At 43.2% G+C, this 21,875-nt stretch overlaps 1 protein-coding gene across 1 annotated transcript in view; it reads left to right on the forward strand.

Moving 5' to 3' along the window:
• LOC308071767 (FRAS1-related extracellular matrix protein 1-like) overlaps positions 1–21,875 on the forward strand; it is a 172,272-nt gene that overhangs the window by 121,546 nt on the left and 28,851 nt on the right. Inside the window, 2 exon segments of the mRNA XM_080407695.1 lie at positions 8,366–8,662; positions 18,939–21,031. Of these exon segments, the coding sequence (XP_080263821.1) occupies positions 8,366–8,662; positions 18,939–18,969 (328 nt within the window). The 3' untranslated portion in view covers positions 18,970–21,031.

Here is a 21,875-nt window from a genome sequence, read left to right on the forward strand (position 1 = left end):
GTGACATATTTCTGGCGCTAAATATTTACTTTCTCACTGTCGGAATGTAAGTGCCCAACCAACAGATCTGTGGAGTCATTCATTTTGGGAAAGGAAAGAAGCGATCCTCTAAGGGAGGCTTTGTGCTACCAACCTGAATACGCAGGTTGTGTGAGAGTTAAATATGAGCTGTGAGGGCTGGGGACACAGCAGACCGCTTGCCCACTGTAAGCCAACACGTTTGTGAGCAATAATTGGTAATAAGGACCGGGCTTTACACGGGGAGTCAAGCACTATAGGCAATAGCTAGTTGGCTTTTTGTCCTGTTTGGTCCTAGTGAAGGTGGAAGGATATCAAAATGGGGTGGGAAGAGAGCTCTGCAGCCTGTGCTTAGTAAATACTGGTACTAAATCTCAGACTAGGGTGAGGCAGGGGGAAATATTTTAGCAGTGATATTCTGCAACCAAGAGATAGGAAGGCTTTTTTTTCACACACCATAACTGTTCACTAATGCATGCATGAACTAACTGTCCTTTCTGTCAAGTGCCTTCATTAGTATTCTTTTTCTTTCTGTATTGGAATTAGACTGAAAGAGAGATTATTCTGAAAGTTGGCTAGCTATCAGTTAGTCCAATTTTATGTTTTTTTAAATGTGTGCTTTTTATAGGGCTAAAAATTGGTCCGGAGCCTCTGCATTAGTAGGAGCTACTAGGGCTGGTGGCTGTTAGCTCTCTCTTTAGATCCCCAGTTGATTCTCATGTGCTGTGGGATATTCATCCCAAATACATGCAAGTCCCTCAAACACCACTGAGCTTTTCTGGAGCTTGTCAGTGCTGATGAGCAGGGAATAGCATAAGAGCCATCAGCGACAGCTAGCGTTGGGATGCGATATAATCAATATTAATGCATGGAAGTGCATGTCCAAAAAACGAACAGATATGGTGGCAGCCCTAGAAGGTGTTTCACCTTAGTGGGTTTTAAGTGGTTCTGGGTTGGAAAAGATGCAGGGGTTTCATGTGCTAAGTGACTTCCAGCCCATTTCTGCTCCTCCATGCTCTAGTAACACCAGGCTGCTGTTCTCAGGGTACTGCAGTCCTGCTTCCCTTGTGTATGTCTCAAGTGATCCCTCTCTACATATTTCCAAGAGATCACTACTGTTTTCTAACTTGTCTTCCAGATATATAGATATATATTTATTTTTTTTTACCTTGCCGTCGTGGCAAATCAAAATTATCAATAAGGGGCTATTTGCTTAGGACCATCAGAGCTGCTCTTGCCCTTTTCTCTTTTTCCTTTCTGAAATTTTATCTAACAAGTGAGAACCTCTGGATTTACCCAGAGTAGCAACGTATGGGGCCACATAACAGGCATGTGTGGGACCAGTAACACCTCTGATAATGTCAGCAAGGGTTGCCAGCCATCCAGAAATCTTGCATGGGCCACAGCATATGTATGGTGCATGGCTTTATAGCCCATGCACTGCCGATCCAAGGCTTCCTGGAGTGAGCCAGTGCTGCGCAGTTGCTTTGCACATGTGCCGCAGGTTTGGCACGTCTTCGAAGCATTGGACCCTGCTTGTCCGTGCTGCTCCAAACACACCCGCTGTAGACAGCTGGGAAGCCCCCACCAGCCAGATGGTCAAAAAGCTCCCTGCACCTGAATCCTTAAAAGCATTTGTGCTCCAAAAAATTGTTTGTTCTCCAAAAAGGGTTTAGCCTAGACATGGGCAACTCTAGTTCTGTGCAGGGGGCTGGTGTGTGAAACCACACCGTGTCCCTTTGCCCATCCGCTACAAACATTACCGTGTCACCTGGGGTGTGAAGCTGCTGCTTGTGGTGTCTAGACTTGTGATTACTGAAAATTAATTAAACTGAAGGAAATTAGGCTGGAAGGGGAGTAGGCTCCTGGGAGGGGAAAATGGAAGAGAAAATAGGATGCTGATGTTAACCCTTTCCAGCTACTGAGACAGGAAGGGCTCTTAAATGCTCTCAAGGCCCTTGAATATGTGTAGATAGTGAATTGGTGTGATTTCAGGAGCTCTGCTCCTTACATGCTCAGACCCTGTGCAGGCGGTGTCTGTAGCCCAGGTGTGATGAACACGTCAGAAATGGGCAGCCTGTTCTCCCTCTCCCTGTGTCTTTTAAGTAAGTCTTTTTATTGCTAGCCAGACCTGAAATAACTTGCGGATCAGCAGTAGGTTTGAAACGAGCTGTTCTGATTGTGGATAAGGTCAGGGGAACGAAGATGCTCAGATGTTAATCTGGTAATAAATCAGAGCTTTACGGGGACGGGATGGGAGGTTGGATGGGTGGCAGAGGGAGGTGGTTGCTGGTGGACTGGTCTCCTCTTGATTTTGCATAGCCTCTTACCTGCCCTTCTGTCTCTTAAAATCTCCCTTATATAGCTTTTCAGCATGGTATCGGAGTGCTTTGTGCCTTCCCCTTGGCATACAGCCACCGTCTGGCTAGCGAGCAAGTACAAACTGTAACACCTGGGTGTCAGCTATGAACATTAGGGTGTGCTACAATGGACCCATCTGTAGTACTTGGCACATGCCGAGGATTTTTATATGTGGTTGGCTGAAAAGCAGGATCAGAGAGAGAGAGGAGGGAGAGCAGGGGAAGAGGACTCCACTGGGCACGCGGAGAACATCATTTTGGCAAAGGTGCCAGTAGGTTTCCATGGGCTTGTCTGCTTCTTCGCTCAGCTCATGCGTTCGATAAAAATATCCAGGTTGTTACTAAGAAAAGCAGGGGTAGATTTCCCCAAAGAGAAAGCTTAGAAGCCTCATTCTTTGTCTCTGGAGAACAAATCTAATGCTGTAACTAGATTTCATAAAAATACATTTAATAGTAATAGATATAATAAAAACCTGAATTAATAATAACAAGTTTTATTGTTCTTCCACATGAACCAGGTCCTGTTGACTGACCCCCTGAACACCACAGGGTTTATAGCTGGGTTTGGAGGAGGGAGTGCTCTGCTTTTTAGGCTGTGGCAGCTTTGACGGTGTTGTGTCCTAGAATAAATTACAGTCAGGAGGGTATGGACAAGGGCTGCCTTTGGTAACTCCACCCTGGTATCTTGAGCCCAAAGAGTCATAATGGTTTCCAGTTTTACTCAAAGGATGGAAAAAACATGTCCCTACCTGAAAATGTCTATGTATCCATAAGAAATCCCAGGTAGGGAATGAGTTTACAGCAGTAAAAGGAAATGTAGCCTATTGCATCAGGTTCACCTAAGTGAAAACTGCAGTGCACTGAAAGGAGAGGAAACGTGGTTTTTTTCCCCCTTTATCTGGCACTGATGTGTTTTAAAATGCATGGGCAAAGTTTGTAGTTTATTTCCTCCAAAGGGGCCAAGTCCTCCTGGCATTCTTATGAACAAGCTCATTAGAATAAAATCCATTATGCGCATAACTAATGACACAAATTTACAAATCTGTTGACAATTATGACCACATCCCTCATTGCATTTGCTTGTAGCTCACTGAAGTGACCAGGTGAAGGAGTTCAATCCAGAAGTTTTACAGCTCAAGAGCTCCAAGTGCAGCCATGTGAGATATTTCCCAACTGGATTACAAAGCTGTCATTAGGCAGGGCAACTCAGGAGGACCAGGGCATGAGACCGTAAACTGTCCTCAGGAGACTTGAAGTCATTTTGAAGGCAGGGCGAGATATTTCTGGCTGCATAGACCAGGATTTTTTTATTATTTTACTTTGGGGGGGCGGGGGAGCACATGCGCATGCACACAAACGAGGACTGTTCCAAGTAGTGCCTGGCGTCCTCTGGAAATGAATAGAAATCAAATTGAGACGCTGGTGTCCTCCGAGTGTTAAATATTTCCAAGTTCTTGCCAGGCGGGTGTAATTTATTGAATGTAGGTTTTGTGAAATAGTGCTCCTGTCAGGGGGAGATTGGCACCAGAGAAATGAAGGCGGCTAATTCTCAGGGGGTCCTCCCTGGCAAAAACCCTCTATTGAGTCCTCATGCTACTTGTGCTCATAACTGCCGAAAAACCAGGAGTGCCATCTGCAAACTGTGATTCATAAACACTCTGTCAGTCTGCCATCTAGCCTGACATCATAAAATAACAAGAAGCAGCATTGTAATAAAGAGAGGAGGTTTGCAGTCGACCAATTAAATGCATCTAATTTATTTCTGTTACAGCTGAGGCTTTATTTATTAGTAAACAGCTGCATTTGTTACACTCCCCCCCCCCCCCTTTTTTTTTTTCTCTTTACTAGGAGTGTGCCAACTGGCACTTTTGATAATCCATTAATCCTAAATAATCATCTGGATACTTCATGGTTGGTAGGAAAAAAAAATAGCAAAATAGGTTATTAAAAGTTAAAATGTAACCTTGCAAGGAGGCTGGAAAGCGCTTCTCTGCCTTGGGTTTGTATGAGTTATGGCGAGCTTAAGTTTGCAGGCCAAGTCCTACGCTCAATTTACACCTGCAAGTAACTGGCACGACAGCCAGCTGAAAGGGCTATAAATCCTGGAGCAGGATCTGGCCCTGTGGATATTTTTTTTAAGGACAGCCTGTTTGTGGTACAAGAAGATCATTTGCCTGTTTGGTTTACTTGCCTCCTCCTTTCTCAGCACTAACTTGATTCTCAGCACAGCTAAAAATCTGCTAATTGGTTGTCAAAGTCTAATTAGCTGATACTACAAAAAAAAAAAAAAAAAAAAAAGATAAGTTTGCCTTTTATAATTGGAGTTGACCCCCCCCCCCTCCCTTCCCCTCCCCTTGAACCCCCTGGTGTGTGTTAATTGAGCTCCAGGACTTTCAGTGTATTTTAATGCACTCTCTTTTTCAGTGCCCTGGAAAGCTTTGCAGTTAATGAGACAATAATATGTACAATCAAGTAAAAATGTAGTAAAAAAATGAGGCAAAGCCGTATGGACTCAGGATAGTGTGAAGGTGTGTGGAAGGAGGGAGCAGTTCATCAGCATCCCTAAAGCAGCTTCATGCAGTCAATAATGTCCCGTAATTTTTAATTTACCTTCCTGAACATTTCCTTCCCCTCACCAAGGGGAATCCTTTTTTTGCTTGAGAATGTGTTTTACCAGTTGAGGGAAGAAGCCTGTACTCTGTGCAGGAGTCAAATGAACACAGTGAGGGTCCTCAAGAGGCCAAACAAGGTGAAAAATAGGTCTCCACTACGTTTTATTCTCTCTGTATGTGTGTATACAGATATAAATACAAAATCCCCACTGTAGCCAGAAAGCAAGCCCACCTTGATGTCTATATGGGCTGTCACACCTCCATCCTGCCCTGTACCATTCTTCCCATAGGACCCCAGTACCTCCCAGTGGCAAGTTAAACGCTGTGGAGAACATCTGCCCTGTACTACTCCTGCCATGGCCACCTCTGGGGGAGCAGCGTGTGCTTTCTTTTGGTAGCTCAATTTTAAAGCCTATCTCTTTTTATATATTAAAAAAAAGCAGCATTAAAAAGAAGTGAGCACAGGTGGGTGCTCTATATATGGGTGCTCTTTTTCAATATGTACAATAACATTGAATTTACTTACTCAGTCATGTTTTCCTCTTTATCCTCCTCCCATCTTCCTCCTCCACACCTGCTTTCAATCAGTCCCCTCTGCCCCGCCTGTCATCCTATCCTCTCTGCTGCTTTTACCACAAACCCACTAATGTTATATTTCAAGTCAAACTTTCAAGCCCACGACATTTAAGCAAGTGAATCAAAAAATCTGAGTGGCTTCACCAGCCTTGCCAAGCAGGGAGCTGACATGGCCCCAAGGAGTGTGCAGAGGATGCTGGTGACCGCTGGAGTTGCAGCTGGTCACAGGGTTTCACCCGTCCTAGCAGTTGAAGTCTGTTTTTTTCCTAGACTCTAAAAAACAAAACCAAACAAACAAACAAAATAAACCACACCATATTAAGGCTAAATGTTGCTGCTAGATGAACAACTTCAGGTGTACATGTCTCCTTGTCGTATGTCGTATATACTTAGTAGTGTGTACCCTGACCACAATGGTTATCAGGCCGAAAAAAAGAAACAAATAAGAGAAGTAGTGAATCAAACTACCTAGAAAACCAGATGTGTATTTACTTATTCTTTTGATTATTGGTATAAACCTGGAGACTTTTTAGGTAAGTTGTTTTAATTAATACCTGCTTCATGGTAACTAAACTGTACTGGTTGATGGCTGACATCCCAGTTCAGCCATGTGCTCAGATCAGTGTGGTTTAAGTATAGGCTTGAAAGCTTCATCCTTGGTCTCATAATTAGGGACATAAGGAGCCTGATTTTTCCCCCAGCATTAAGCAGTGGGAGTGGTAACCTGCTGCTCAAAGGAGCAATCAGGAGGGTTCTTTCCATGTTAAGGGTCTGGGGGCAATTTCCCATCATTGCATCTCTGGAGCAGATCTGATGAGGTTAGCAAAGGTCAGGCTCTGATTCTTGAAAGGCTTTTGGTGTTTTTAAGTTTGACAGACTCCTGTTTGCAGATGCCATTAATGGGGCAACGCAGCAAGGTGGCAGGCAGTAACAAAAAGCTTTTCTAATAGGGACAACCTAGGTGACCATCACTGTCCTCTGCTGAGCATCTAAAAAATGGGAGTTTTCTCACTATGAGAAACCTGGCTCTTTTTTCCATGTGGGCAAAAATGAAGTAGGGTTAACTGCACTTGCCTGTTTCACTGTTGCCTCCTTATTTTATCTTCTTTGTTTGGAGTTCATGTAAAGAAAAAGAGTCAACGTGAGCACTGCATCTACTCAGTCAGCTTGGGCTTGACTGTGGACTTCTGTAACCCTTGAGCAGAGTGTACGGCAGGTTGATGTCCTGCATCCCTGGCTGCTTCCTACAGTGTTGTCCCATCCTTTGCCTTTCTAGGTCCTCTCTCCTCTGCACTCCTCCTTGATCTTAGATCACATTTGAAAATAGCCTGAAAGGGGTCCCTATTCAGTGAGATCTCATCCAAATTTAGTCTTTTTCAAAGATGCAACCCAAAAATAAGAAGGACCTAATTTCTTCTCTAACACAGCACAAATGTGTTAACCAATGCCACACACTCCAAGACTGCTGGGTTTTGATAAGACTCATTGCACTGGGGAAGGGGCTGGGTACTTTTACTTTTGATGATTTTTCTCAAACACAATCATATTTTTTGCTATATGAAGGCAAGCTAGCTAATTGTATTTATATTTTGAATGACTACAATGTCCTTAGACTGATTTCCTCAAATAGTAGTAATTTCTTGAATGCATCAAGTCTCATTCATGGTTTTCATTTGCTATGCTAGCTGCAGTGGAGAAGTGGTGTTAAAGGGGATGATAGCAAAGGTGAGCCATCAAATGGGGTGGAAAGCATGGAAACTGTTGCAGATTTTGTTGTGGAAATAAGTTTTTAAAAAAACCAAACCTTGACAAGATGTTGTTGGCATCCATCTCCATTTAATAGACACCTGTTGTTTCTGAAAGTCAGTTGGCAACATAATAATAAGGCAAGAAACAGAAAAAAAGCTCCTGCGGAGTCTGAGCTAGAAATGCCACTATTGTATATTGTCATCACCAGGCTGACTGACAGCAATGGAAGCTGATTGACGTTATTCTCTTGGTTTTGCAATATCCTTGGATAAAAGCTTGTCTCTGCCTCTGCCTTTGGCAGGTCAGCCATTATGCTGCCACCCTGATTCAGATAAAAAACAAAGAGGGTTATGATAGAAAAGGATGAACTGGATATGACTAGGTAAATCATCGCTGCTCCTCTTCTGAGAAGACCAGTTGTTCAATTTTCTAGCAGCCTCAGTTTTCTGGGGCTACTCCTTTGTAAATGTGAAAATTGCTCTGGCCCTTGGGTGATACGGTGGAGCTCTTCATAAATAAATCTACTGGAGCCAGAACCTCTGTTGCTGAGGTTACAGAATCACTATTGGCTTAAAACACAGTGTTTGCGCTTAATGCTTAGTTCATTAACACGTTCTGTCCATTGGCTCGTTTGGATCTATTAACATAATTGTTCTTCCTAAACAACTGGGTCATTCTGTCTCCCCAAACAGAAAATCAGAGCTGGCTTCAGTATTTTGGACAAATCATGCAGACAGATAAATGCATGTGCTCCTCTATAAACTCACCTGGGCTGAGATTAGATAAAAAATGTTGCAATTCCACTTAGCATCAGCCTTCAAATGAGACTCACTGTGGAGCATATTTGAAAACAAATGAGACAGCTCTGCAGCTTTTTCTGTTGTAAATGTCCTGTCTGCCTCTAAAACCTAAAGTAAAAATATTTTCCCAAGCTATTTTGATAAAATTCTTCTCCTTCCCCTGAACTTAAGGACTGACTGTTATCCCACTCTCTCCTTCTGGTCTGGGATGTAACAAGGAATATTTGCCTTTTTAATTTCTCTCCCTTTGGTTTCCCCTTTTACTCATTTCATTTTTTTTAGGTGACATTGTTCTACTCGCCAAACCTGTAACTTTAACAGAGGGTGACAGGGTGACCTTGACGACAGATGTTCCTGTGGCAACAGATGGCACTAGCAAACCCGAGAAGCTGCTGTATGCTGTCTCCCTGCCACCTGTGCATGGTCAGATTGAGCACATCAATTATCCCGGCATACCCATTTCCAGTTACAGCCAGTTGGATGTGGTGGCCCAGAAGGTCTCCGACGTCCATGACAATAGCCATGGAGCCGGTAAGGAGTCACTCAGGTGAGAAGACCTGCCCTTTGCACACCAATGTGCTGAAAAGCCCTCAGCCAGCGAAGGGTTAAGCTTGCCTCTCTTTCTCCCCATACCACTCGGTGCAATTTTGATGACCGATATGGTTGTGGGGAAGAGACTGCTGCAGACAGTAACATGATGTAATTTTATCATTATGGCAATTACATACTTTATTAACTGTAATAGTGAAGTTGTACCGCCAAAGGCAATAGGAGTCTTGCAGGCTTAATTTTGGGGTGTACCAAGGTAGGCTTTCATGATCAATTAGCAAGTGAAATTGAGTGATTTAGGTACATATAAAGAGTTTACTATGTTTCTCAAGGTTGCCAGTGGTGGGAAAGGAAAAGCAAAAATTCCCCATCTGTGGCTGTTGTTACTTTCTGGGCAGTTCGTTCTCCTGAAGGGGAAAAAAAAATAATAATCGTAACATTGTCTGAAATGATCAGGAGAACTTAATCCAGATGGTGGTGTCATTTCTAAGAAAAAGCATATGTTGGCCATTATGATACTTAAATATAATGGTTTTACATTCCTCTAGTGGGCACAAAAGGCACACAACAGAGTTGGCGGGGTTTTTTAATCTTCTGAATGGTGGCAGTGGTGGTGGAGTGGTGGGAGATTTTATCTTCCAAATGGTGTGTTTCCCAGAAGATATGGCAAATTCAGTTGAAGAGAGCCTGCTGTAAAAGCCATGCTCCTATGTAATGTAAATTTGTGCCTTCCTCTAACCAGTAACAGTGGAGAGGCTTAATTTACTGGGCCCTTCAGATTATCATCATTTTATATATATTCTTCTGGCTTTTGCTTTTTTCTTTTTTTTTTTTCTTTAACATGTTTTTCTTTCTGATTTGCTTTAAAAGTTATTTACGCTCCCTTTGCAGCAAAGTGGGCACTATAACTAATTTTGTTCTTACCATGATTAACTATGAATAATTTCCTAAGAAATGAGTCAAATTAACAAGGGGAAGAAGGAATCAATAAATCATGAAAGCAGCCTATTTCTAAGTGGGGTTAAAACCACCATTAAATAAATCACAGACTAAATGATGACCCGCTTGGATATGAGGAGAGGGGGGGGAAATATCCATTTAAATTGCAGTGAAAGGAAATATGAAAGTGTGGGCCAGCATCTGTGGCCCCCCCATGCCACGCAAGGAGGGGTGCACAGGAGAGAGAAGGAGCTTTGGGGAAGGACCCGGGGATAAGGCAGAGAGGAGAGATGTGGTTTCCCTGCATTTCTTGCTACAGCCCAACTGCGGGGAGGCAGCCAAGCAGGGATCAGAAAAGCTCTGGCTTTTGGATGTGGAAGCATAAATGTTGTTTAATAGCACCTTCTGCCTCCATCTCTGCTCTGCACGGGAGCTCAGGAATGCAGAGGCTGACCTGACCTTGCTTGAAATATCTGAACTGTTTTCACTCTGCTTTGATATTTCATTTTTTTTTCATTGGCTTTCATCAGGTTAATCACAATTTAAACTATTTGGAGACAACTTCAGAATCAGGCCCAGCATGCTGCTTAGGTGCTTTATATTATGTGCTTTTAATCTGGCATTAAGGATCATACTTTGCCTGACGGCACACAGAGTGCAGTAATGTTACCTAGGGCTGGATTTTCATCTTTCTTGCCCATTGAGACTTATAAATCTAAATTTTACACAAGGAATGCCATCACTTTTGCAGGAGAGTGGCTCATCCATCTTTACACCAGTATATAAGACACCTTTAAACTGTAGAAAATTAGGCAGAGTTTCCTTCTCAAGTTTTCTGGGGGAAAGAAGGGATCAAAATGCTTATTTGTTGGTTAAAAGAAAGAAAAAAAAGGAAGGAGAAGCAAATCAGCTTGTAACCTCCCATTTGCAATTCTTTTTATGATCTTTTCTCCTCCCTGAACACATGTATGAAATGGCACCAGCTCCCTGCTCACTGGGAAGAGGTACCTATTACCTTGTGTTATGCGCCAAAGATTGTCAGCTGGTTTAAATCAGTATATCTCCATTTGCTGAAATGATGCCATGGCCATTTAAACTGTGGCTTATAAAGTCAGTTCATAAAGTAGCTGAGAGGGTCTCTTTCCTAATGTACTTTGTGGCTGTGGGAGCTCATCTCTTTTTTTTTTTATTTGTGGGACCAGGGAGCATCCTGTCGACTCCAGGTGACATGGTGTCTCAGGACCTGTTTGTCCTCCCTCTCACCTGGCTGCCGTGGGCAGGATTTGGTGAAGGACTTCTGGCAAAGCTATGCATGAGATCAGAGGGCCAGAAGACACAGTGGTCGCTCCCTGCCCACAACACCTCCAGCTGTTGGTGAGAGGAGGCACTTCAGAGCTTCCTCCAAAAATGAACGTGAACCGGTGAAGCCTCGTGCCTTCATCCGTCTTTCTGAGCTGGCACTGAACCAGGGGAAGCACACAAGCATCTCCACCCCAGTGTCCTCTGTGGTGGTCTCAGCAGGTGAATCATGCTTATCTAGTGCTTCTGCACTGATTTTTAATCTTGGTCTTGCTCTTTAATAATAGATGCTGCTAAACAGAGTAGTGCTTACAGAGCAACTAAGAATGAAGCTTGTTTTTTCCTAATCACTGTATAAACACAGCCGACTGCATGTCCCTGGAGTAGATGGACATGTGTGGGGAGGACTGGATCCATGCGACAGCCACAGAGCTCATCTCCGTTTCCTGCTGCTTGTGGCAGACAGAGAGATGGGGGCCATGGAGAATAGGCAGGGAGCAGAGGAGCAGCAGCGGGGCCAGTGCAAAGTGAGCTGGTCCAAGGAAGGGATTGCAAAGGGCAGGACCGGAATGGATGGTCCAGTTGTCTCCTGCCTCCCTCCTCTTCACATTTCCTTCAAAAAAAGGTGTTTATGAGTAGATATGGGACTACCTAGCCCGAGGATGTTGGTGGCCAAGTTCTCTCTGAGGAACCTGCAACTATGGCCTCTCTCAAATATGAGGGAGATGCACCTGAAAGGGAAGGTGTAGGAGGAACCTGAAGGATAGGGCACCTGCTGCCTTTCTCCACCACAGGGATGTGAACGGGTCCAGCAGCTTTGCAGGGAAGGGCTAGGGTTGAGGGAGAGAGACAGGGGACTTGTCTTTCAGACATGAAGGGGTTAAAACACAGGGATTTTAAAAAAAATCCTTAAAAATACCCCACACTCACACACACACACTCACACACTCACAAAACCCTGCACCCTAAATTAATTTCTGCTGGTAATCTATATCGGGTTAAATAACGCCTCATTATTCTGCAACACAGCTGAGGCTTCTCAAAATGTTTATCTTGTTTTGTAACTGGTACCTTCTGGCATATTCCAGTGCCAACTCTCCTAGCTCTTGCTATATTTCATTCTCACTATTTTTGGAATGGAGCTGCTGGTTCCAGGTGATTTAATAAATTGCTTTTTTTTGTGTTCCTTTTAACTTACCCATCTGCTCAACACATGCGTAACTTGCAATCTGTCGGCAGTTTGCAGAAAGACAAACTGTCAGAGCTGCATGCATTTGACAACTTTGTTCCCAATTAGATTAGTGGTAATTTTAACAGATTTCAGGGCAATCGAAAAAAGGGATGACATGTTATTAAAGCATCAATTTTGACAGACCCAAGCACATACAATTTCAGTGTAAATTATTTTAAATGCTTTAATTAAAGCTATGAAAGATTTACCCTTTTAAGCGGTAAGTGATTGCAAGACAAATATAAAGGGAAAGTGGATAACAGAGTTTCCTAAATGGTTTATGCTGCGCATGGCAGTCCACAAGTCACCACCACCATAATCTATGACTGTAATGTTGGAGGCATAGTTAATTATTCATAGCCTCATCTCTGGAGCAGACATGATTAAGAACATGAGGAGCATTCAGAGATCTAAGCAGTACCTATGCAAACCAGAGTTCAAGCCCCTCTTAGATCATTGCTCTTAGGAAACAGTTTAGGGGTATCTCACGTGGTGGATATTTTTATAAATACGCTTTCATTTTTGCCCCAGTTCGGCTCTGGTTTAGATGGCCAAAACCCAGTGCTCGGGGTGATTGCAGATTTAGAGCAACTGGGTTTTTTCTATACTTGAATACACTTTACAGGCTGTACAAGTCCTATTTAAAAAAAAGAAGAAAAAAAAAGAAAAAAGAAAAAAATTACAGCATTTATTATTTAAACAGAATACAGCACTCTAAATTCACCACTCCAGGAGCACTCTGCCACATGTGTAGCCCATTTAACCATTTAAATGATGTTGTGAATTATGGCCCCCTTCCAGCAACCTTCATTCAGGCAAGGCTGACCTTGGCTTCATGGCAAGAGGGCTGGCCTTGGCCCCTTTTACCCAGCCCTTGGGTCCCAGCTGGAGGACCATTGGCCTCCCTGCAGTTGCACCTTGATTGTACACTCAAACATTGGTCTGAATTAAGAGTCGAAACCTTCCAGGACGATCGCTCCAAGGGTTTTGTTTGTTTTCTTTGTGGCTGACTGTGCAGCGCAGAGCTGTCTCATTTTCAGATTGTTAAATGTGCATATTGCTTTAGTGTATAAACTATTGGTCCCACAACCCGCACTGAAAGTTTATTTCCTTTTTAATTCAGGGACTGTAGGGCTTCCTGATGCTATTTGGAGGGAAAAGCAGCAAGCACACTGTTCCCACCCTTCCCTGCTTCTTAAAATCAAGCTTGCATGCATCTGTTTTGGGGTTTTCTTGCTTCCTTTGGGTATGGGTATGACTTGGTATGACTTTCTGAAAAGCTTATAAGTTTTTCTTTGGAGGTTGCTGACCCAAAGAGTTGCAGTACCAAAATGCAGTGGAAGTGAGAGAAGCTGCTCCAGCGAGCACTGCAGGAAGCTGGTCAGAACCCATGATCTTGTGCACTTTCCAACTGTTTTGACTGCTGGAGTATATGGTGATTTGTAACTGGCACAATGAGGCCAGCAGATAAGATGAAATCCTGATGGAAGCATCTCACCACTTTTGGGACTGGTTTTGATCTGTATGCACGTACTGCCAGTCTGTTCTCTGATTTGCAGATCTGTGAATCAAACTTTAAAGGGTTTTGCAGTTGGGACAGCTCCTAAATCCTCTCAAATCCCTTCCTCTGGTGCTCTTCTCAGCTGGTGTGAATCAACAAGGCTCCATTTAATTCAATCAACCTATTCAAATGTGCACTGGTTTAAGATCCACTTTATTGTGTGTCTGTCGATGAGTGCTGGCCTCTTGGGATGCTTGAGTTTGCCATGAAAAATCACCTTCCTTCTTAAAAAGTGAAGGAGACTGTGCATGAGAGATCAGAGTGTAAGAACAAGATTCTCCTGGTCAGCCCCCAAATTGATGATATTAGAAGGCCAACAAGAGGATGAGACCAACGTGATAGATAATGGGCAAGCAGACAAACATGGGCAACTAGAACAGATTATTTCAATACTGCTTGCAGACCACCAGGCTCACACATAACAAAATGCCTGCATGGTGGACAACAGCATGGGAATCCTGTCCCCAGGTAGCCCTGCACAGCCTCTCAAAAAAACTTTTGTGCAGATTTTCTCCTCGACCTCGTACAGCCATTTGTTTGTGAAAGAGACTGTTGTACATGGAGGCCAGTTTAATAGGATGACAGTATTCCACTGGCAGAACGGAGGTGCTAGGAAATTTGGAAACTTTTATTTCATTGGTATGGAGTCAATCATGGTTTTCTTGTCAACAGACCAAGAAAGGAGCCAATAGGACCTGTAATGCCGATGAGTCATTAGCTGTCTACAGTGGTCTTCTGATGCACCACTGAATAGTATTGAATGGCAAGAATATCATGTAAAGGCTAAGACCTGGCATGAAGAAGGTTGGAGTAAGCAATCTTTTGAATCTTGTGGCCTTCTCCTTGCTCATTAGCGCTTCCCCTTCCGAAGGAGCTCTTAATCATTTCAGTTCAAAACACGATACACTGGAGATACTAGAGACCTCATCTTTATGATGAATTAGAGTCATGATCGGGGCTCATAAAGCTTGAAGTCTGAAAAGTCTTCCAATTTTTAGTAAAATTATCTAAAGATTGTGGACCAATTAGAGTTTTTGAGATCAAATTACTGATGAAGGTAGTCTCTGTAAACTAAGCAGAGACCTAAAATTGCTTAATTAATCAAGTCACATACAAAACAGAGAAAAAAACCCTGCTTGCATACATATTGAGCTTTGCTGCCTAATCTATTTTATAATGTTTTGCAATTAACAGGCCAATGTTCATCAGCTGATAAATAATTAACAGCTGTTGTTGTTTCTAGGGCATGACGTAAAAGGCTTACATAGGACAAAAACTAGCTTGAGTTGTTTGCCAAAACTCTGACCAAACATACACTTACAGCTCACAAAACCAACTTTCTCTGAAAAATTGCACTTCATGGTATCTTCAAAGGAGTCCTTTTTATGAGTCTGCCAAGCTTACTAGAAAAAAGTATTAACCTGCTCTTTTTGTCAGCCAGGTACTGGAAATCTAAGATGAAGACTTCTCTTTTTTGCTGGCGTTATTCAGACAAATCAAGGATTCAAGTGTAAATACAAAGGTTTTTTTATGATTCATCTGCAGCTCATTAGTATCTATAGTTTTCCTGACAGTACACACAGGGTTCTTTGATTGTTGCTCAAAATCCTCTGATCTGGGAGGAGGGAGATCTGGATTTGGTGAGATGCGACCACCCTGAGCGGGTTTAAACAAAGGTAGTGGTCTAGTTGCTATTAATCTGAAATAACTAAAAATCAACTTGCTGTAAACTCTGGTGACAAAGTAGAGATGCAGGAAACAGATCAATTGGGAACACCCTCTGAATGCATCTTGCTGACTGTCTCGTCAGCTTGCAACTCTTTTATTTGCTTACTCACATCTTTCAAGTGAGAGATGGGTCTGCATGAGCCTTGAATGCCAACAAGAGCAATACCTGCAACTGGATTCACACTGGGGGAGAGCTCAGTGGCTTCCTCCAGAGCTGTTCTGATTTATTTATTTTTATACTACAAATTCATCAAGCAATTACAAGTGCTCTTGCCTGAGAGAGGGGGATAACTCCTGTTTACAGCACGCACAATCATCTATGATTAAGCAAGTTCATACCATGCTCATGCAAAAGTTCAGTCTCCCACACAGACAGGCTTTACTCCGGTTGTAAAGGCTTCTACTGTACCAGAAAAACATTTCTCTTGACCGTGGTTTTTATACAATAGTTTCACACAGTTATTCAGATATCCTACCTTCAGGCCAAGGAGCATCAGAAAGAAAAGGGCCAAAAACTTGAACATGTCTCCAAATAAAAATTGTGAAGCTATTGTAGACAGTTGAGGATAGATGTGATGTATTTGTGGCAGTGAGTGTCACTGAAGAGGTTTTCTGTAACATTTTGTACTATTTGGAGTTTCCTAAGTGTTGCAGGCTTCATGCCCAGCTATATCGGTTTGCTGTAATACAGCCAAGTGACCAAGGTGTGAAAAACTAAGGCCAGGTCAGTATCTGCCAGGATGAGATGCAGTCTCTCAGCCAACTGGGGATGGTTGGAAGTGATAATTGCTGCTATGAGAGAGCTGAATGTACTTGTGGATTCTTCGGGGGGTTTTGTATATAGGTGCTCAATCATGAATGTGTGCTTTAACCACAAACTTTTCCAAATTCTCTCCTCTGCATGTTGACATCTCCTGTCACTTGGGTTCAACTTCACCTACCTGTTGTGTATCTCTCAGGTTATCTTGACTCAGCATTGGGACCTCGTCCTGGAATTGGCATGATTGCATCTGGGGAAAAATAGAGATGTTTGTTTGCTGTGCCTTGCCAGCACTAAGAACACTTACCCTCACTTGTATATAAATATTGAAAGAGCTGGAGATATGTCTTGGCCGATTTGATACCCCAGGGTAAAGAAACAGGCTCAGACTTTGCTCTGGACTCACGTTGCTTCTTGCAGGTGAGATGGCAGTGCCCAGTCTAAGTGGTGTTGTATAAATACAGAGAGACCGGGAAGGATTAGAGTGGATCATCTTCCTCTCTGTTGGTGGGAGGGGACCTCGAGTTGGTGGCAGCAGAGCTGTTTCAGCTCTGGGTCTGGTGTGAATCTGGTTTGTGCTAGGGTAGACCACAGGTCACAGCAATACAAGCATTCAGCTTCCCCGTTAGAGCAGTCTAACTATCCTGATCAGACTTCAGCGCTTCATGGTGGACATCGGTTTACTAATGTACGTAGAAGGGACCTCTTTAGAGGTGGCTGAAAGAGCAAAGAAACACTGCTTTTCTGTATTACACCAGGACTGTTTGGTTCAAGAGAAGAACCAGTCGCCTGTGGCTCCTCCTCCAAACCATGGTGCTAAAATCAGGATCATTCGTGACTCCTGTTGACTGCTTGTCTCTTATAAAACTCTGGAGAAACCATTGCTGTAATATGATCGCAATCTGTATTACCAGTGGTTGCAGTGCCCTCAGAATTAACAGGGAGGCTGAGCATGCAGTCAAAAGTGGCTTAGATCGGAAATTACTTGAGATCCTTAGCCAAGGGTGGCCTGTGTATGAACACAAAATCTGTAAGGTTTTGTCTCTCATTTTCTTTTGGTAGTAACTTAGGTTTTATTCTTTCTCCCCCTTTATCTTTCAGACTTTCCTGAAAGCAGATTGTGCATCATCTTGCAAGAGTAGAGCTCTGTATTTTAGAAAGGACAGATTTTAAAACCAGGGTAGGTCTCTCCACCCCAGTGGGATGCGTACCAGCCTACTGGCAATGGGGTCCCACCACTCTCCTCAAACGTTCCTAAGCCTCCTGGTACATATATAAGCCCTCCATCTCACCCACCGAAGGAAACCCTGTGCCTTTAAACGCCCTCCCCATGACGGGTGCAGACTTTTCTGCTTATTCTGAACTGACAGGTTTAACATGTCGCCTGCCTGGTCACCGGAGAGAGGTACCTCTGGCAAAAGTTCAGAAGTCAGTGTTTTGGAAAGATTGGTTTGACCAGCTCTCAAGTGAGAGCAAATCCCAGACCAAAGGCAGTCAAATCTTCAACGACATTTAACCGCTGTGGTGCTGTAGCTTGCTGGCATCCTTTTAACCTGGAGAGGAGTGTTCATTACGTTTAAATCTTTAAGTTTTATTTATTATTTCTTTTCTGCTCTGTTGGCAGTGGAAACCTGGGGTGAAAGCAGGTTGTTTTGACTTAATTCTAATTAATTAATTAGCTTGTGTATGGTTCTGGCCCAAGACTACAGGAAGGACTGGCACTTTTGGATGTTGCCTTGGTATCTAGCCTTCTGTAATATATGGCATTGCAGTAAGAACACATATTCCCTTATTGCCTCTTCAGGGCTTGTTATTGAAGGGATCTTAAGATTTGCTGCATCTTGCTTTAAAATTGCCAGTTCACAAACTTTTTTTTCATCCTCTGGTATTTACATTGAAAGGTAACAATTTCTTGAAAAACAAATGAACAAAAAAGAGCATGCAAACAGTTAATAGTAAGTGGTGCCCAAATTACATATTTCTTAAACTCATGGCCTACTTTACTAATCAGTTGTCATAAGATGTCAGATGGGGACCCATCACTGAAGAATTGCAGAATGCAGCCAGTGAAGCAACTAATTAGTTGGACAGTGGCATGGAGGTGTGTGTCCCCAAGGAGCTGAAATGATCAGAGCAGGTGAGGAAAGTTTGGACGGATCAGTATCTCTGTAGTATAAAACCCAACACTTGGCTGAATCACAGGGATGCCAAGGGTGAGGGCAGCACCGGTCCCCCATCAGGGACGTGAACGGTAAGGGACTGCAGTACTGCCGTTTCCAGAAAGAAAGGCAAGTCAGCTGAACGCTTGAAGTAACATGACCTGAGATGTGCAGGAATTAGAATAGTTGAGCAGTTTCTGGGTTTCATTAGGGAGAGCTGTAGCTGGCTAGCTTGCTCACCGATGGCTTGTTACTCACTCCTGAAGCCTTTGCTCCCCTGCCACTGCAAGAGCTAGCGTTGGTTATTCCCTGCAGGCACCAGGCATGCCAGCCATCACAAGTTAGGTGATGGTCATTGAACCAGCCAGAGGGGAGGGTCCATTAGTTCTTGCTGCAGCTGGGGACAAAAAACAGCAGTAAAGGACCCTCAGACTTCTGGAACAAACATAAAAGCCTCTGTTGTGAGCTAAAAGACGTAAAAGACTAAAGCTTATAAACTTCTGTAGGTGGCCCATACACTCCTTTAACACAATTGAAGTTGTTTTAAGAGTGCTATGTGACTTTGTTCTCTCTTCCCTTCATCCTACCCCTTTACAGGTCCACCCCTGCTGCACTTCTGAAGTGTTGACTCCCTATACAAACTCCAAAGCTGCAGCAGCAAAACAGATGCGCTCCAAAACTCCTCCAAAGGGAAAGCCCCACCACCCCACAGGACCTGAGAAGGGGTCAGCGTGGGACACCAGGAACCTCTTCACATCAGCAATTCACTCACTTTCACAGCAAAAATGAGGATCTCAGCCTCTTCTCTTTGGGTAGGTGGAAAACTCAAAACCAAGTATTTGATTTGGGGTCTTTAGTGCAACAAGTCCTCAGTAGAAAATCTTCCTTTTGGTGCTTTGATTTTCAAAATGTTATTGCACATTGTAGGAGCAGTTGCACAAGATTACAAGAACAGTTGTATTAAGTATTAATAAGTCATATGAAGCCATATGGTTGTACAGATTAAGCACAGCTATGTCACAGGAATTACCAGGAGATTCATTTCCAGACCTGCAGGTCACTTTTGGAGCCTTACTCCTGTAAGTGCTTAATTCAGTGCAGTGGACAACTGCCACCAAATGGGACTATCCAGCGTTCAGCCTGGATCAGCAGTTTCAGGACTGGCCCTACCCAAGGAAGAGGATGCTGATGGAGGACAGTGATCCTCCCGTGATTGTGTGGCCAAGGCTGGTGGGTGGGTTTGAAGGATGCCTTGCACAGGTACTGTGCACCACATACACACAGCAAACCCACGCAAATGCTGTCTGGAGGTGTAAAAGTAAAAGGACACCAGTTCTTTTCATCCTGTTGCATTCAGACAAGGTACTTGCTCAAGGGACAGATTCTCAGTTCCAAAAAAGCTGTTTCGACCTTTGAGCTGCCAAATTCCTTCCCCCCATTACCTCCCATCTTTCTCTCCATTATAGCACAGCTACTCTGAGTCATTGTTTATCTAATTTAATTAACATTTGCCAGTGCCTGCAACCTAAAACACTGTCTTAAAACATTTGCTTGAAAAGCCTCCTTGTCCCAGAGCTGTCATTTTTTAGCATGATGGATAATGGATAGAAATAATTATCCTGAACAAGGTTAGACAGCTTAAATAATTTGAGTTTCAAGGAATTAGTAAGCTTAGCTAAACATCTTATTTTTCAAGACATTAATAATAAAAGCACAGTGATGACCATAATGGATTGTAAAATCTGTACTCTGCTAAAACGTATGTGGTCTCTCACAGGTAGCCATGTTTGCAACACTTAACCCAGGGAGATCTAAATCAGCGCATCATGTGACGCATCATCAATCCCTGTGTTGAAAGGACTTCAGGTAACTTTGAATCCCAGATGAAATGCTTCCAGGGCTGTAAGTGCTGGTGTCCAGTTCAGCTGGTCCAAGTGGGAGGGCAATGCATACACAGGTCCTTGGGAAGACCTGGGTCCTTAGAAAGCCAGTGTTGCAGCTGTGACCCCTCTAACAGCCCTGGGAAGGCCAGAAGAAATCAGAAGGTGGAGACTTGGTGCAAACAGAGTGAGCTATTTCAGGTTTACAGAGGTATAACAGAGAGTGGAATTGGGCTCACTGCCCCTGCATTATTTCCCCAGTCCATAATTTTGGGGAAAATATAAGTTTTTAATTAATCATTGACCTTTAGCTTTGAAGAAAAACAGAACTTCAGCATGAAATTGCCAAAAAATGAGAGTAACAATTTGTAATTGCTTGATTTCGCTCCTATAAACCCAGGTGCAGCCAGCCCTCTGCGGTGCTTTGCACTGCGCAGAAGTGGGCTCTCCTCCAGGGACTCTCAATCCAAGGCAGACAAAGAAAACACGGAGAAAAACAAGCATCTGGCAGAGAAGTGCCAAGCTACATGCAATGGGACATGGGAGAGGCCTCCTCTGTGCCCTGCACATTGCACTGTGACACCTTTCAAATAATAAACCTCCTTCACCCAGTGAGATTCACAGACCTGATGTTGTTCCCCTCAGTGCAGAGCAGAGAGTCGCATCCTGCTGCCCATCGGTCACAGTGAATGCTCTCAAGAGCTGCCCAGCCATCCTGCATGGACCCGGCCACGGGAACCAAGTCTGGGTTATAGGCTCCTGTAGTCTAAGTTGTTGAATGGATCAATGTGATGGAGATTTCTGCTTAAGGTAGATTTTTTTTTAATTCTCGTTCACCAAGTTTTTCTATTTCTGGGGTCTGTAGGCAAATTAAATAAAAAACTTCGTCCAAAAATTTCCCTTTTCACTTCTGAGAGCAAATAAAAATTGTCTTTGTAGAGATCAAGAATTTGCAGACCCATTTGGTAAAATCCAAAAGTTTCACTTTGACACTCACTTCTTATGTTTTAAAATTTGTTTTTTAAAGATCTCTGCATCAGTGTAGAACGATTTAAAATTCCTCTGGCAAAGTGCAGTTTTATTGCTCCAGAGCTAGCATAAAGCTGAATGGGTGGCTGTATTTCAAGCGAGGAGCTGTGGGAGAGTGCAGCTTGCAAATGGCAATAGAGCCTAGAAATTGAACTCTAGCCTTTCTATTCAGTGCTCTTTTTATTATTAAGTCACAGAATAAGTAAAATGTTATGGGGACACTTTAAATCTACACTTGTTTGTACAGCATCCGATGAATATGTGATGGGGAAAGAAAATGAAAAATGTGGGGATGCTGAAAATAAGGAAAAGATTGGAAGTTGAAGAATCAAGTATGTGGGGATGCTGAAAATAAGGAAAAGATTGGAAGTTGAAGAATCAAGTATGGTAAATTATATGATACAGTAAATCTGTAATACTAACCTGAAATACAGGAATACAGTTTTGGTGTGCTCTCATGGTTGTGGGGTTTCTTTGGGGTAGGTGCCTTCTGCTTGGTGGTTCAGAGGATGGGACATCTCTGTGGCTCAGCAGAAGGCAGCTATGGCCAGATGCTGCCTCAGCTGTAGCAAAAAAATGTTATTTTAATATCTAAAGATTCATTTTGTTTTGATTTTCTTTTCAG

The sequence above is a fragment of the Falco punctatus genome (assembly GCF_963210335.1).
Source record: "Falco punctatus genome assembly, chromosome: 11".
Lineage (NCBI taxonomy): Eukaryota > Metazoa > Chordata > Aves > Falconiformes > Falconidae > Falco > Falco punctatus.